Source organism: Hylobates moloch, unplaced genomic scaffold (assembly GCF_009828535.3).
Source record: "Hylobates moloch isolate HMO894 unplaced genomic scaffold, HMol_V3 SCAFFOLD_1, whole genome shotgun sequence".
Lineage (NCBI taxonomy): Eukaryota > Metazoa > Chordata > Mammalia > Primates > Hylobatidae > Hylobates > Hylobates moloch.
In genome coordinates this window covers 25,622,096-25,636,803 of record NW_026652276.1, presented here as the reverse complement: position 1 = coordinate 25,636,803, position 14,708 = coordinate 25,622,096, and the positions used below count along the sequence as shown (strand labels likewise).

General features: G+C 46.1%; 1 protein-coding gene across 1 annotated transcript in view; it reads right to left on the bottom strand.

Annotated features, from left to right (window-relative positions):
* MARCHF4 (membrane associated ring-CH-type finger 4) overlaps window positions 1–14,708 on the bottom strand; it is a 110,142-nt gene that overhangs the window by 9,138 nt on the left and 86,296 nt on the right. The window contains exon 3 of the mRNA XM_032754575.2: window positions 10,633–10,825. Coding sequence (XP_032610466.1) covers window positions 10,633–10,825 — 193 coding nt within the window. The remainder of the gene's footprint in view (window positions 1–10,632; window positions 10,826–14,708) is intronic.

Sequence of the window (14,708 nt, the reverse complement as noted above, 5' to 3'; positions counted from 1 at the left end):
TAAACATGCCAACACCTTTCTATATCGAATCAGAGTTTTGTCTTTTAAAATCCCAAGTATTGCCCTTTGGAAATAGGGTATTTACTCCTATTGGGTTATCCCAGTTCAGAACATTTCTGGAAATTGCTCAGTGGGGTTGGCCTTCTGTGACAGAGATGGCTAACGGTCCACTAAAATCCACACTCCCTTTCCTTGGTATAAAGTTGCCACTGAAAAGTTACATTTTCTAGCTTTTTGCATCAAGGTGAGACCAGGTGACTAGTACTGAATGTGACCACAAGCCAGGCCAGCATTTAAGAAATGGGTCTAGGGAGCACTCATTTAATTTGATTTTATAGAATGAGGTTTGCCCAATAAAAATAAAAAATAAAAAGAAAGAAAAAAGAAATGGGTATTGAGAGAAAACGTGTGCAGGGCTGGGGCAGAAGATGACTTACTCATGCTGTCTTCAATTTTCTATTAGCCGGAGGCAAAAGACTCAGCAGCCCTAGGGGCCTGTGGAGCCCAGAGATGGAAGGAGTTTGGGACTCCAAATTGCTGTTTGGAAGAGAATCTCCTACTGCTCAGGAACTTCTATTGGGTTAAACCACTGACACATAGGGGCTTATCTTTTTATATCTGCTGAAGGTACCCTAACTAACATACCTACAGCTCTAGGTTGGGGCCACACAAGAAAAGAAGTTTGTGGCTTGATGGCATGTTTCATATTGTCCCCAAAATGTATTAGCTGGCTTGAGCATCCACCTTATGTATCAAATTGGGGCTATTTCTAGTCACAAACCCACTGCCAACAGACAGGCCACTCCTGAATCTGTTCTGTGCCAAAGAGAGTTCCCAAGAAATATTCCTAAAATATGTTGAGCTTTGTCAGCACAACTGGGATAAATGAAGTGCCTGTCGAGGGGTCTCCTTGGAAAGGGGCAGTGCTCATTTGGTGCATCTGCTTCTAAATCAGTCATCTTCATCTCTAAGCATCCAGCCACTTGGCTGTGGAGATTGGTGGCCGTCACAGGAGGCCCCGGGTGGGTAGGAAGGAGTTAACAATGGAATCTAGAAAACCAGATAAGCCACATGCAAGTAACAGTACGTGGATGGGCATCATCTCACCAGTTTCTACAGCTGCTGCTTCTCATGTCAGTTTTGTGGCCCAGCCCAACATTGCTGGGGATGCCCCACGGCCACAAGTGTCAGCCTCTGCAAGCCCTGGCATCTCAGTGTGGAGGTGACATAAAAATCCTGGGATGTCAGACCTGGAAGGAACCTGGAGGTTGTCGGGTTCACCCCTCTCATTTTATAGATAAGGAACTAGTTGTAGAGAGAGGGAGTAACTTGTCCAAGGCCATAGAGGTGATTAGTAGCTGATATTGTTTGGCTCTGTGTTCCCACCCAAGTCTCATCTTGAATTGTAATCCCCACGTGTCAAGAGAGGGACCTGTAATCCCTACATGTCAAGGGAGGGAGGTGATTGGATCATGGAGGCGGTTTCCCCCATGCTATTCTTGTGATAGTGAGTGAATTCTCACAAGATCTGTAAGTGTTTGGAAGTTCCTCCTTCATTCTTCTCTCTCCTGTTGCCTTGTGAAGAAGGTGTCTTCTTCCAGTTCTGCCATGATTGTAAGTTTCCTGGGGCCTCCCAAGCCATGTGGAACTGAGTCAATTAAATCTCTTTTCTTTATAAATTACCCAGTATCAGGGAAGTTCTTTATAGCAGTGTGAAAATGGACTAATATAGTGGCTATTCTGGTCTTCAGACCTAGATCTGCTTCCTAGTTTCTTGTACTGCACTAGGCTGCCTCCAACAAATGTTCCAAGTTTCCTAATCAGGAAATTAAAAGGTTTTACAGGTAGAGTCATTTATAGCTAGGAGGAGAAGAAGGAATTTTTGTAGCATATATATGTTTTGTAGTTAACGTGGATTAAAATTAGGTTTGAAAGAAAAATGTTTGTACAATCCTGCTGCCCCCACCCTCTGCCTATTTGCTATAAAATGAGATTTAAATTCCTTCATCTCAGAGGACAGGGGCCAGGCATCTTTAAATCACTGAAAAGAACCTTAGGGGACCACACACAGAGGAAGCTTGAAAAAAAAACTTTCTATAATTTAGCCGATTACCATATTCTACTGTTTTAAAGCTTTGGAAGTAATCTCAGGAACATTCCTTTCCTTCCTTCCCCTTAACCCATTTCAATCACTAGTTAAAAACAAACATGATGAAGAGAGCCTCATTTTTGCAGAGTTGACTATTTGATGTCCAATCTTTTACGTCTGTGGAGTTAAAAAAATGGTTTTTTTTTTGGTGCCAAAGCCCTTAATTAATTTGCTCTTGTTAAATCCTAATAACTTGACCCACTGGAGCAGAGAATGCCCCATTTCTTTGCTGGGAGGCTCTGTCAGCTCCTCTGCAGCAGAGGACAGCATCATTAGAGATGACAGAAGAGGAGGCAGGTGGAATGAGGACATTAGATGTAATCAGATCTTCTCATTGAGGGGACACGGGTGAGGGAACAAAGAACTTTCAAGAAAAAGCACTGCTCCAAATAAGAGCAGACTTTTAAAGACGTGAGGACACAGGTTTGGGTGATTTCTATATCTAGGCTATGGCTGCATTCTGATTATAACAGTTTCGGCCAACCTTTCTTGAGTGTTCCTTCTGAGGGGAATCCACCCTGATCAAGCGCTTCCTACCTGGTCCCTGATAATTACAAGGACACACTCCTTTACATTTGCCACAGTGCCCAAGCCTCTGAACCGCCCTCTGATGATGGTGTTATTATCCTATTTCATAGACAAGGAAAGGGAAGCAGAGAGAAGTGCCAGTTCCTCAAGGTCACAAGGTTAGTAAGAAGCTGAGCCCTGGGCCATTCTGTAGCACGGCTTCCACTTGGGAAACCCACCACTCTGGCCTTTGTGACTCAGTCCTTCCTATTGTTTTCTCATTCTCTATCTTCACCCGTCCCTTACTTGGTTAGTGTCCCCTAGTCCTCTGTCCTCAGCCACCTACTCTCTGAGCACTACATTATCTCATCAAAACCCACAGCTTCAAACACCTTTTATTGTTCACTTCCAAATCTGTCTTCAAGCCTCATCATCCAACTGCCTACAGAAACCTAGGCATCCACCAGAGATTTTTTTTTTTTTTGAGACAGGTTTCACTTTGTCACCCAGGCTGGAGTGCAGCGGCATAATCATAGCTCACTATAACCTCAAACTCCTGGGCTCAAGTGATCCTCCTGTCTCAGCCTCCTGAGTAACTGGGACTGCAGGTGTGCACCACCATGCCTGGCTAATTTTTTAAATTTTTGTAGAGATGAGGACTCACTATGTTGCCTAGGCTGGTCTTGAACTCCTTGTTTCAAGTGATCCTCCTGCCTTAGCCTCCCAAAATGCTGGGATTAGAGGCATTAATCACCATGTCTGGCCTACCAGAGATTTTTAACCCTCTTTTATCACCAGCCCCAACCCCATCAGTCACAAACCCTTGTCAGAATAGGACCAATGCCCTCAACATGTTCCTCTATGTGACAGGAGGGGACCACCTGTGTGCTATAAAAGGCCTTTCCCTCTTTCTACCCTGACAAAGAGACCTCTTCTTGGTACTGCCTTCTCCTCCTTGTATTCCATAATGTACTCCATGTGTATTGTTTATCTTCTACTACAAACTCTTGGCTTAGAGAGGCTCTTGCCTCTCTGCCTGGATTTTAGGCTTAAGATAGTCCTTTTGTTTTGGTGCCTTTGCCAAGGACATACCCTTTTGTTGTCCTTTATTCCATCCATTGCCCATCCCATTCTCAGGCTCCACTGTGGTGCCCATTCCCCACTCAAGTCACACCCTGGGACTCTCACTGTCCTGAGAGGGACCCAAACAACCCTATCAAATCTACATCCTAAGTATCTCTCAAGGTCATCCCTATACTTCTTCCCCACTGCCACTGTGTTGCATCTCTTTATTTCTTGCTTAGCCTATTACAAGCATTTTCCAACGAAGTCCTTCCCTTCCCAATTCTGTCCACCTCTGACCCATTCTCTCCATAGTTGCTAGAGTTCAGTTTAAAATGCACATCTGTTCATATTTCCCCATTTGAATTAGAGTTCAATTTAAAATGCAAATCTGATAATATTTCCCCATTTGAAATTTTATCAATGCCTCCCCACCACCAGTGGGGTCAAATCTGAGTGGCTTAGCACATGACCCATGACTCTGTGGGATTTGGCCTGGCCAACTTCTCCAAGCTCCTTGCCCATCACCCACCTCCCAGCCTAACTATTTGCATTGAGCCATACAGACTGCCCAATATTTCCTAAGCATACCTGGCTCACTCATGTCTCTGCACCTCCATACAATGCTAGTTCCTTTGCCTGAAATACTCTTTCCCCCTCTTCTGGATGAACTTTGATTTGTCTTTGGAAACTAGCTCAAGGATAGGGTTCCTTCCTTCAATAAGACTTCTTGGACTCCCCCAAGAGAGTCAATTGCTCTCTGCTCTGCTCTACCTTCCTCTGTACCATGAACAGCCCATCCTGGATTGTGACTTATTTGTAGACTATGAGCTCCTTGAGGGCAAGGAATTGTGTCTTATCATCTTTTTGTGAATGTTCTCTAGTTTTGGGAACAAAACAAGGTAGCAAACAAAAGCTACTGAAGGAATGGATATGACCCGCTCCGACTCAAGTTCCTCTTTCCTGGGCTCACACTCATTCTTATGTTCAGACCTCAGTCCCAGCTCTTATTATATGGGGTTCAATGATTACCTTGTTTTCCTCCCCGGCAAGAAGAAAGATTCTTGAAAGCAGGTGACTCTCTCATTTGAGCATATATACCCAGGTTCCTCTGAATAATTTCTTTTTTTTTTTTGAGACATGGTCTTGCTGTGTCACCCAGACTGGAGTACAGTGGCACCATCATAATTAACTGCAGCCTTGATCTCCTGTGCTCAAGCAATCCTCCTATCTAAGCCTCCCAAGTAGCTGGGACTACAGGTGCACACCACCACACCCGGCTAATTTTTTTTTTTTAAGAGATGGGGTCTCCCTATGTTGCCTAGGCTGTATCAAGCAATCCTCCCAGTTTGGCCTCCCAAAGTACTAAGATTACAGGTGTGAGCTACTGTGTCTGGCCTGAATAAATATTTTTAAATTAATGAATAAAACGATTCCCCAAGTTCATGTTAACTAGATTTAGCTTCTTCCACCTGAAGAATCTTTCATCAGAGTGTCTTATAGGGAGATAAACCATCAAATTTCATCTCAATTTCTCAGGCTTCTCTCTCAATTGATGTCAACATAGCACAATCAAAAAGGAGATGCAACAATGGCTAACCTCCCAAACCCTGAATATAGGACAGGAGCAGCTGGGGCTCACTGAATTTCTGATTGTTACCAGCAGTTATCATGAGGGTCAAAATATTACTGGACTAATTTCCCCCCCAACCTGCCTCCCTAACCAAACTCTGCATTTGCAATTTTACAGAGCAATCAGAGAAGAAATAGATAGTAGAAAGAGCCCTGGAATTAGAGCCAGAGGTTCTTGGTCCAATCCTCTGCTCCACCATTTTCTTAGCTGTGTGACTTGGAGCACAGTTGCTTTAAGCCTTTCCTCACCTGTTAAATATGCATCCTAATACTTACCCTGCTTATCTTTTGGAGCTAATCCGTTTCTCTCTGTTCTTGCAGGGATGTCACAGTTTGTTCCATCCAAAGCAACTTACGTTTGGCTTTCACAGTGGCACGCATTAGTCTAGAAAGTTAGGACCCTAAGCTAAGAGATGCTTTGTCTGTTGAGGCAGCTTGTGTCAGTAATTGTACAACCCTCTGGTATAACCAAGTCTAAAGACATCATTCTCAACGCTGGAGCTGTGCTGTATCAAATAGGGAGCTCAGACTTTCCTGGCAGTAATTTCAGGCAAAATCCTTTGGTAAGCACTGAGCCATTCTCCGAGAGTCACTGCTCTGGAGTCTTCTCATTGACCGCTAAGAGCCAGTCAGATGGATACAGCTATGGATGGGGTTGAAGCAGCTCCACGAGCAGCAAGCAGGCAGTATCCTACACCGCATCCTCCTGGGTTCCTGGCAGGGCATATCTGCAGAGCTGCTGTTGGCTTTCCGTGAAGTTTCTGCTTGGAGTCCCTCCCACTTTCATGAGCTGTCCCTCAGCACACCGCTCCAAAAGGAAAGGTAAATACATTGTGAACAATTTGTTAAAACCATCCATTTTATGTTTACTCATATTCTTTACTATCTGTGGCCATTTAACAGTCTTAGGGAATAAACAAATTGTCCTTGGTGTCTGAAATATAAAGAAAGTCTAGAGACTCATTGTAGCAGATGGTTTGTTCCTTTTCTCTTACTTGGCCTTCAAAGCCAACACAGGGCCAGACTCGTTTTCTTTTCTCCTGATGATAACATTTTTATCTCAGGTGCTGAATTGCTCCACCCATCCAAGGAGCTTGGGCCTATGGATATTGATGCTTTTTTGTCAACGTTTTCCTCAACCAGCATTTCTTGAGAAGACGCCCCTCTGCTGAAATGCCTTCTACTCTCTCTCTGCCAGGGAGCCTCCTCTTCCTCTTCCCACTCACATTATCTTCTTCCACTCTCTCAGGACTTCTGGAAGGGAAGCTTCCCCCTTTTTCATGGAAGCAAACTAACTTAACTGACTTATCAGGTTTTGAAACTGTAGAATGCCTCAAATGTAAGATAGATGCCTCCCATGGTTCTTGCCTTTGTTTCCGCCTTCGTGCAGCAAGAAGACCATGCTGCGCCTCCTTCTGGCAGTCCCAGCCAGGTCTCTGTTCCCTGTTCTAGCTTCTCTGTCTCTCATTGGTTCAGTAAATCCGGTTTGGGTGGCCAGAGGTCCAGGTTCATGGATGGAGGCAGGAGGTGGTGGGAGAAGGGTGATGGGGACATTTTCTCCTTCTCTCAAAGCAAACTGCACCCTGGGTTGGCATTCTGGAAATTTGATGAAGGTGGAGTGTCGGCTGTGTTACAGCATCACTTGAGTTGGGGGCAACCCCTGGTTGATGGGTGCTTTACTGGGAATGCCTGCTGGGAGACTGTGGCTTTGGGCTTCCCCGAGCACAGTGACCTGAACTGAGTTTGACTTCTGTGGGAACCCTGGAAATGATGCTCAGGTGGACCCTATACCCATGGTTGTGGGTCTCATCTTCTTGCTCCTGAGCTACTGTTTGGGAGCCAAGAGAATAGTCGGGGACTAGGATGTGGAGTGCGGTGAGGACTCCTTGCAGAGGTAAGCCCAACTTGCCATCCCAGAGGCTGTGGTTCCTGTCCTACATTGCCCTGAGTGAATCTAATGCCAAGTGTGCTCTCTGGAAGTCCCCATGAGTCAGAATGTCTAGTTGAGCCTAAAATAAAAATATCCCTGGCAGGCATTGCAGGCTCTACCCGATTCTTCCTCCAGAGAGCCCTTAAAAAGTGGATATTTTTGCACCAAATTGTGCAGTGTGATGCGTTTCCCTCTACTGGACAGAATACTGCACAGAAGGAGAAGTTGAATTTCACCCTCAAACCACCATCATCACTACTGATTATCATCATTTTACCATCATTAAAATCCCCATCATTGCAACCCCAAGAACCTGTTTGTGGATTCCTGCCAATGCCTTGCACTTCCCACTCTCTTGCAAGATCACATATTACTCCTTTTTATTTCTTGTCCCAGCATTTTCCCCTGTGGACAACCTCTCCTATGAAAACACTGAACTGAGAGTTCTACTCTGCTGTAGGAGTCAGCCTAAGACAAATGCTTCTGTTTCAGAATTTTACAATCTGAAAAACGGGAAGATGAATCCTTGCCCCTGCGGTCATGCTCTGAAATGGTATAGGTTCTTATCATAATCAATGCAATGATAGAGCTGTCTGAACTCCTTAAAGGTGAGATGGTCTAAATGTCAATAGATCTCACCACTTTTGGATGACACTGAAAGCAATTAGGGTCCCTCTGCATTCCCTCTCCCATCCCATAGCTGTCTCCAAGCAGTCACTGGCTTGTCGGCACAGAATGGATAAATTATGGCGTGCTTTTGCATCTTGGGCTATTATGTTTTCCGAAGAAAGGAAAGCAATGAAAACTCTCAATATTCAGCCCACTCTGCTTCTCCCAATAAACTGAAGGACTGAGTGCCACATGTGTATAAGAAAAAGAATTAGAGAGATAGAAGTGTGCCAGGGAAAAGACAGGCAGCTAGAAAAAAGCCAAGAAACAGGAGGAGGAGGAGAGATGGCACAGAGCCCTACTCAGAGAGAAACACCATGAGAAGGAGAGACCAGAACACCAGGCCAGGCTGAGCGGGAGCACTGGGAGGTTCAGAGCCATGGGGAACAGACCTATGCGTGACAGCCCCCTTGTGAGTAGGCCCAGGTGCACTCAAAGTCACAGGTGGCATCTGTAGGTTTTCCATAGGTCACACCATGGGGCTCCTGCTATCTGGTGCAAGAGAGCTAATGGAATGAGCACTGGGTTGTGAGTCAGGAGACCTCGCTTTTAATCCCAGATAAGAACCTTGAGCAGATTATTTCCTCTCTCTGAGCCTCAGTTCTCTCAGATGCAAAGCAAGCAAGCCAGACTGGTCGATGACATGGTCTCTTCTATATTCAATTCGGTCTTCAAATCTGTAGAGCCATTGGTGGTAGCGGGTATTTATGCTCCTCTCTTTTGTCCGTGCTCCCTCCAGGGAAGGAACTTATTTCCCTGACCTGTTACCCTATTGATTTTGGGCTTACTGTTGACTTATGTTAGCCAATAGGCTGTGGGCAGAAGGGACAGTGCACTAGTTCTGAGCAGGCGTTTTGAGATGCTTTGCAAGTTTCCACCAAGCCCCCTTGTGCTCCTGCATTCATCTAGGAAAATAGCACACCCAGTAGTCTCTGCTCCTTTAGCCTGGGTCCCAGCATGAGGAGACACTCAGAGCAGGCCTGAACCCAATGCACAACCAGAAGTTAAGCCCAGCCAACCTCAGCAGAACCAAAGCCATCTCCCAAATCCCTGAATGGGAAATAAATGTTTGTTGTAAGGCACTGCGATTTGTGGAATTGTTTGTTACTGTAGCCAGTGCTGACTAGCTGACTAATACATCATGTGACAGAAAGCATGTCTTATAGGACACATCAGAGACTGATCTAAAGCCTGCCTGAAGGAGAATGAAGGGCAGCTAGAGGGGCCCCTCCACTGTTTCCCCCTTCCATGCCAGAGCTGCTGTAAACCTCCATATGGAGACACACCTGGCTTTTGGCATCAATAATCCAGGGCTCAGCAGGAGTAGGAGGGGAGTTTGGTGGGAGGGGGAAAGAAACTAGAATGCATCAATGTCAAATTGCTCCCCGTTCATAGTCCTCCAAACCTGTCTGCTTCTCTCACTGGCTAGGTGCTATAATTAAAAGACTCTTGAACTTGGAGTTGATATATTGGTTTAGCTAACGTGGAGAGACAGCAAGATGGCTTAGAGAAGTTTACAAGTTCCAGCATCCCTGGTCTCTGGTTGCTGCAACCAGTATCTAAGTCTCCAGGCTTTTCTGATCCCTAATATTAAAGAACTCCAAAGAAATTCACACAAACATCATCCCAGCCAAATTCTAGCTAATAGATATTTTTCTGCCAAACAGAGAAGTGTAGCATATTTAATACAATATACACGCTAATAACACCCGGAGAGGATAACTGTGGAACTCTAATGCTCCCAGGACTGTGACTTAGGGGATAACCTGAGAGTTCTAGGGTGGGATATCTGACCAGCGCTCCCCCACCTCCTTAGCTGCTTGGACCATGTCTTCAGAGTCAATAGCCACAATCATCTGTTGGGGGAGGGAGGGGAAAGACCCAGCCCTCAACCACCCAAACTACATGGCGGAAGAAAGGAAGAATATAAACTTGCGGGTGGGTTCAGGGAAGGAGTAGGATGTAAAGCAGGGGTTTCCAATATTTTTTTTTTCTAAAACACTGAAACCTTTTAAACAAAACTTTATCTGGAACAGAAATACATGTAAATAGATAAAAGAACAGAAGCCATGATGAAACAGGAGTGAGGATTTGAATCCCCTCTGTGCAGCATTCCTTTTCCATTCCCTGGTGTGATGGGGGAGCCTGGAGCTGTGTGTGAGGCCCCAGTGCTACACAAAGCTGGAAAACCACTGGACTAGAGAAACTCAGGGCATTGAAACAGGCTTACAGAAAGCTGGAATAAGGCAGGGAGTGGGGGCAGATTCAACCATGGCTGTCTCTAGGCAGTTTGCTGTGAAGAGAATGGAATGAAATGGGCAGGCATCCCTTGTCATGCTTGGCAGTGTAGGGTGCACAGTGGAGAGGAGGCCATGCATATCCTGCTTGAGGTGCATAGACCAACAATTTTTCTCAAATCCTCCTAGAGGCAAGCCTCATCTTTATCTTCAACTGTGCAAGACAAGTTTGTTTGGGAAAGATCTAGATCTTCCTTCTTTTCCCTGCCTCCTCCCCCTTCCCATCCATCCCTTAAATCCAAACCTCTGGCCTCTCCTGAGCTCCCAGGTCTCAAGCCTGGGGCCATATCTGCTTCGGCCTCCCACAGTGGGGGATCCTGAGGGATCTGCCCATCCCACAAGCACATGGTTCCCCACTTTCCATGGAGACAAACCCCCAGACCCACCTATGCACACCACGTCCATGAAGCCATACATCCCGTAGCAGATCTGGAAGAGAAGGTCTTGGCGCTGCCATCTTGCCGAGGGGCTGAAAGTTGACCAGATGAGCCAAGAAATACTGGCGATGAGGAAGAGGGAGCCCAGGATGGCGGCTGCAACCTGAACCTTCTCAATGACCGTCAGAGAGATGGCCTGCCACTGCAGGGGAGAGAGCGGCCAGTTAGCAGTTGCTTGGATGCCCTTATCCCATTCCCACCCCTCTTCTGTCTGCTGCTCCAACAGCTCACCTCTGATTTAAGATTTAAGCCAGGGCTTTCCAACCTGTGGTACAATGCACATTTTGCAGGTTGCTGAATTTCACATTGAACTTTTGATGCAGAGGAAGTCTCTGTCACACCAAATGATCACAGTTCATTGTAAGGAGGGGGCTCTAGGTGGGCATGGCTGGAAAGGAAGACCCTTAGACTTGATTATGATATACACAGAGAAATGGAGGGAACAATGAAAATGCAGAGCTAGTGAGGGTGGTGTTCTAGGCCCCCAGATGATTCTTTTATTTATTTATTTATTTATTTTTTTGAGACGGAGTCTTTGCTCTGTCACCCAGGCTGGAGTGCAGTGGCACAATCTCAGCTCATTGCAAGCTCCACTTCCTGGGTTCACACCATTCTCCTGCCTCAGCCTCCCGCGTAGCTGAGACTACAGGCACCCGCCACCACGCGCGGCTAATTTTTTTGTATTTTTTAGTAGAGACAGGGTTTCACTGTGTTAGCCAGGATGGTCTCGATCTCCTGACCTCATGATCCACCCACCTCGACCTCCCAAAGTGCTGGGATTACAGGTGTGAGCCACCGTGCCCGGCCTGCCCCTAGATGATTCTTTTCAGAGAAACACAGTCTATTTTCTCACTAATAGGTGCTGAGAGTGCACAGGCTTTTTTGTTTTTTATTTTTATTTTTTCTTGCTTTCTACAACATCACCTTGCATGCCTCTTAATTTCTATGCTAGAGATTACCAGTTCAGTAGACGAGAGAATAAGATGTGGGAGAGAGAAGAAAAACAGCTTATAATTTACTGAATGTATATCAACACTATTATTTCATTTTTTTAACAGAAAAAGCCCTGTGCTTATAGCAGTATTGACAGATGGGTTAAAGGCTAGGGTGTGGGTGAATTTCGACTCTGAAATTCTATGATTCTATGGCTGGTCCAGGCAGTACAGGTCTGAAGGAGCCAGGAGTTAGATTTTTAACTTGCGGTTTATTCATGCACTTACTCAAGGAATATATATTGAGTATTTTGTATGTGCTGGCCACTATGCTAGCTGTTGGCAATGAAGCCCTAGGCGAAAATAGACAAGGTGCCTGCCCCATGGAGCTTATAGTGTAGGGACCTTAGACAACAATATAATTATTTGCACATGCAATTCATCAAGGGTAAGTCAGGGAGGAACATGGCACAGTGAGAGCCGGTGATAGGGGGATTCAGCTTCCCAGAGGAAGCAATGCTTGAGCTGACCAAGTGGTTACTAGGCAAAGAAAGGAGGGAAGACTGCTCCTGGCAGAGGGAAGAGCATGTGGAAAGGCCTGTGCCAGAAGAAAGCATGGGAAGGATAAAAGCCTGGGAGAAGATAAGAGTGGGTGGAGTGGAGACAGTAAAAGAGCTTGTGGGGTGAGACAACTGGAAAAGGAAGAATGAGAGATCACACAGAACCTTGTAGAATATGCAGAGACTTTGTGCTTTGTCTTAAGTGTAGATGTGATGATATGAATGGTTTTAAGCAGAGGACTGACACGATCAAATTTGGGAAGGTAGGGGGAAGGACACCTTCCGACTGGACAGATTTGCATAACACTCTGCAAAGAACACCCCCAGAAAGCATTTCACTCTGAACTCTGAGGAAAGGCAGACTACTTTCCCTCCGCCAACAGGGAGACCCGGATGGAAGCATTTGATTCATTCTGGCTGCAGCTGGGATTGGCCTGCCCAGTGGCCTCCAGGGAATTTTAACTGTTGGGAAGCATTTCACTTGCTGGTCCAGACATAGGACATCAGCCTCTACATTTAATTAAACAGATAGCCTCCATTACAGGTAATTGGGCCTTTACATTTTCCACTGTTTCCCCCCGCCTAGGGTTACACATAATGAAAGGATTTTCCAGAAGATGACTTCATCATACAGACTTCTTTCACGCACAACAAATGCTTTTTCCAGGGCCTGCCCTGCTGCCTGGAAAGAGGGCTTCTGGCTGAGTTTTTGTTTCTACCATTGAGGCATCCGTCATCCTCACTTTCTCCTGCTCCTCTAGACTTCAAAAATGCCAAATATAGAGGCACAGAAAGCTTCTCTTCATCCCTAAAGCCCCTTCTACCAGCTCTGAAGCCAGCTGTGGAACCTAAATTGGGCTCCTGACTGCAGTGTGAAGCGTGACGAAGGAGCAGGGTGGGGTTCTATGGACAAGGCACTCTTCTCCTGTCTGTCCCATACGAGGCTCCACAGAGATGAGGGAGAAAGCAGAGAGTGAGCGAGCTCTGAAAACTCACAGGAGGGCTGGGAGGGGGAGATGGGCACCCGGGGTACCAGGCTGCCACCAGATCCCCACTCTGATCTCAGTGTCATGAGGTTTCTCCATACCCTGAACTCCCATCCTGCAGCACCAATGAATGGAGAGACAAGGGGAAGAGCACAGAGACTGGATGTTGTGTGTCTCAGAACAGGAAGGGGCACCGACTGAGGGATCAGATGACCCGATCCTGATTGGGCTCCACTCGTACGCACTGAATATGACCTAGGAGAAGTCAATCAATCATGAGGACCCTCAACTTTCCTTTCTGTAAAATAGAAATAGTTGGTCTTTCCTGCTTCCTAGAGGGTTATGTTAAACGAAATCACTCTTAAACCAGTGCTTTGAAGGGCGTTCTTAATGATGTTTCAGCAAAAATACAGATCAGCATGTCAAGGCAGGGATATTCCCAAACATGCCTGTGCAGAAGTTAAGACCGGGACCCAGGAGTCAGACCCCCACATCCACTCCACCACTCGGTAGCTGTGTCACCCTGGGCACATTGCTGAACCCTTCTGTGCCTCCATTGTCTCATCTGTAGGTTAGGAAAAATAATAGTGCTCACTTCACTGGGTTGTTTCCAGGACTAAATTATACAATATATGTGAATATTTAGAACACTGACTGGCCCCTAATAAGCACTAACTAAATGTTCATTAATAATTGCAATTCACACGTAACAAAGAGAGGGTAGGAAGCAGCCATGAAGCCTTTAGACTCTCAGGGCCATGCTGTGCCTCCTTCTTCAGTGGTTCTTCTGGCTGGAAATATTGCTTCTGGAGGGTTGCTGAGATGATGCCCCATGGGCATCATCAAATAATACACAGGAAACAGTGTATTATTTTTCACAACTTTTTTTTTTTTTGAGACAGGATCTCACTCTGCCACCCAGGCTGGAGTGGTTCAGTGGCATAATCATAGCTCACTACAACCTAGACCTCTTGTGCTCAAATAATCCTCCCACCTCAGCCTCCCGAGTAGCTGGGACTACAGTCATGGGCTACTACTCCCAGCTAATTTCTTTTGTAGAGACAGGGTCTCATTATGTTGCCCAGGCTGGTGTTGAACTCCTGGCCTCAAGTGATCCTCCAGCGTCAGCCTCCCATCAGTGCTGGGATCACAAGTGTGAGACACCATGCGTGGCCTATTTCTCATAACTCTGTCCAGGGCATGAACCAGGAGGTAAGAGAACCAGGAGTCCTGGAAGGAGCTTCCCCTCTCTGATAGCAGAGGCAGGCCTGGGATTCCCATCCATTGCTCCACCCACTTGTGGTGGGGCCTGCCAGCTCCATCCTACACTGCCAATGATCCAGCTGGGCTGGGGCATAGTAGCCCAGAAGTTGCCCACTGTACTGAGCAGGCAGCTGTCTCACATGTTGCTGGGTCTGAGGAGCGCAGGACGTACAATTGGGACAATTTGGACCACAACCACACAAAATTGCTTCTAATCTAAACTACTTCCTTCTTCCAGTGCTATCCAGAAGTGAGATGGAATTTACTGAGCACACACCATTGCA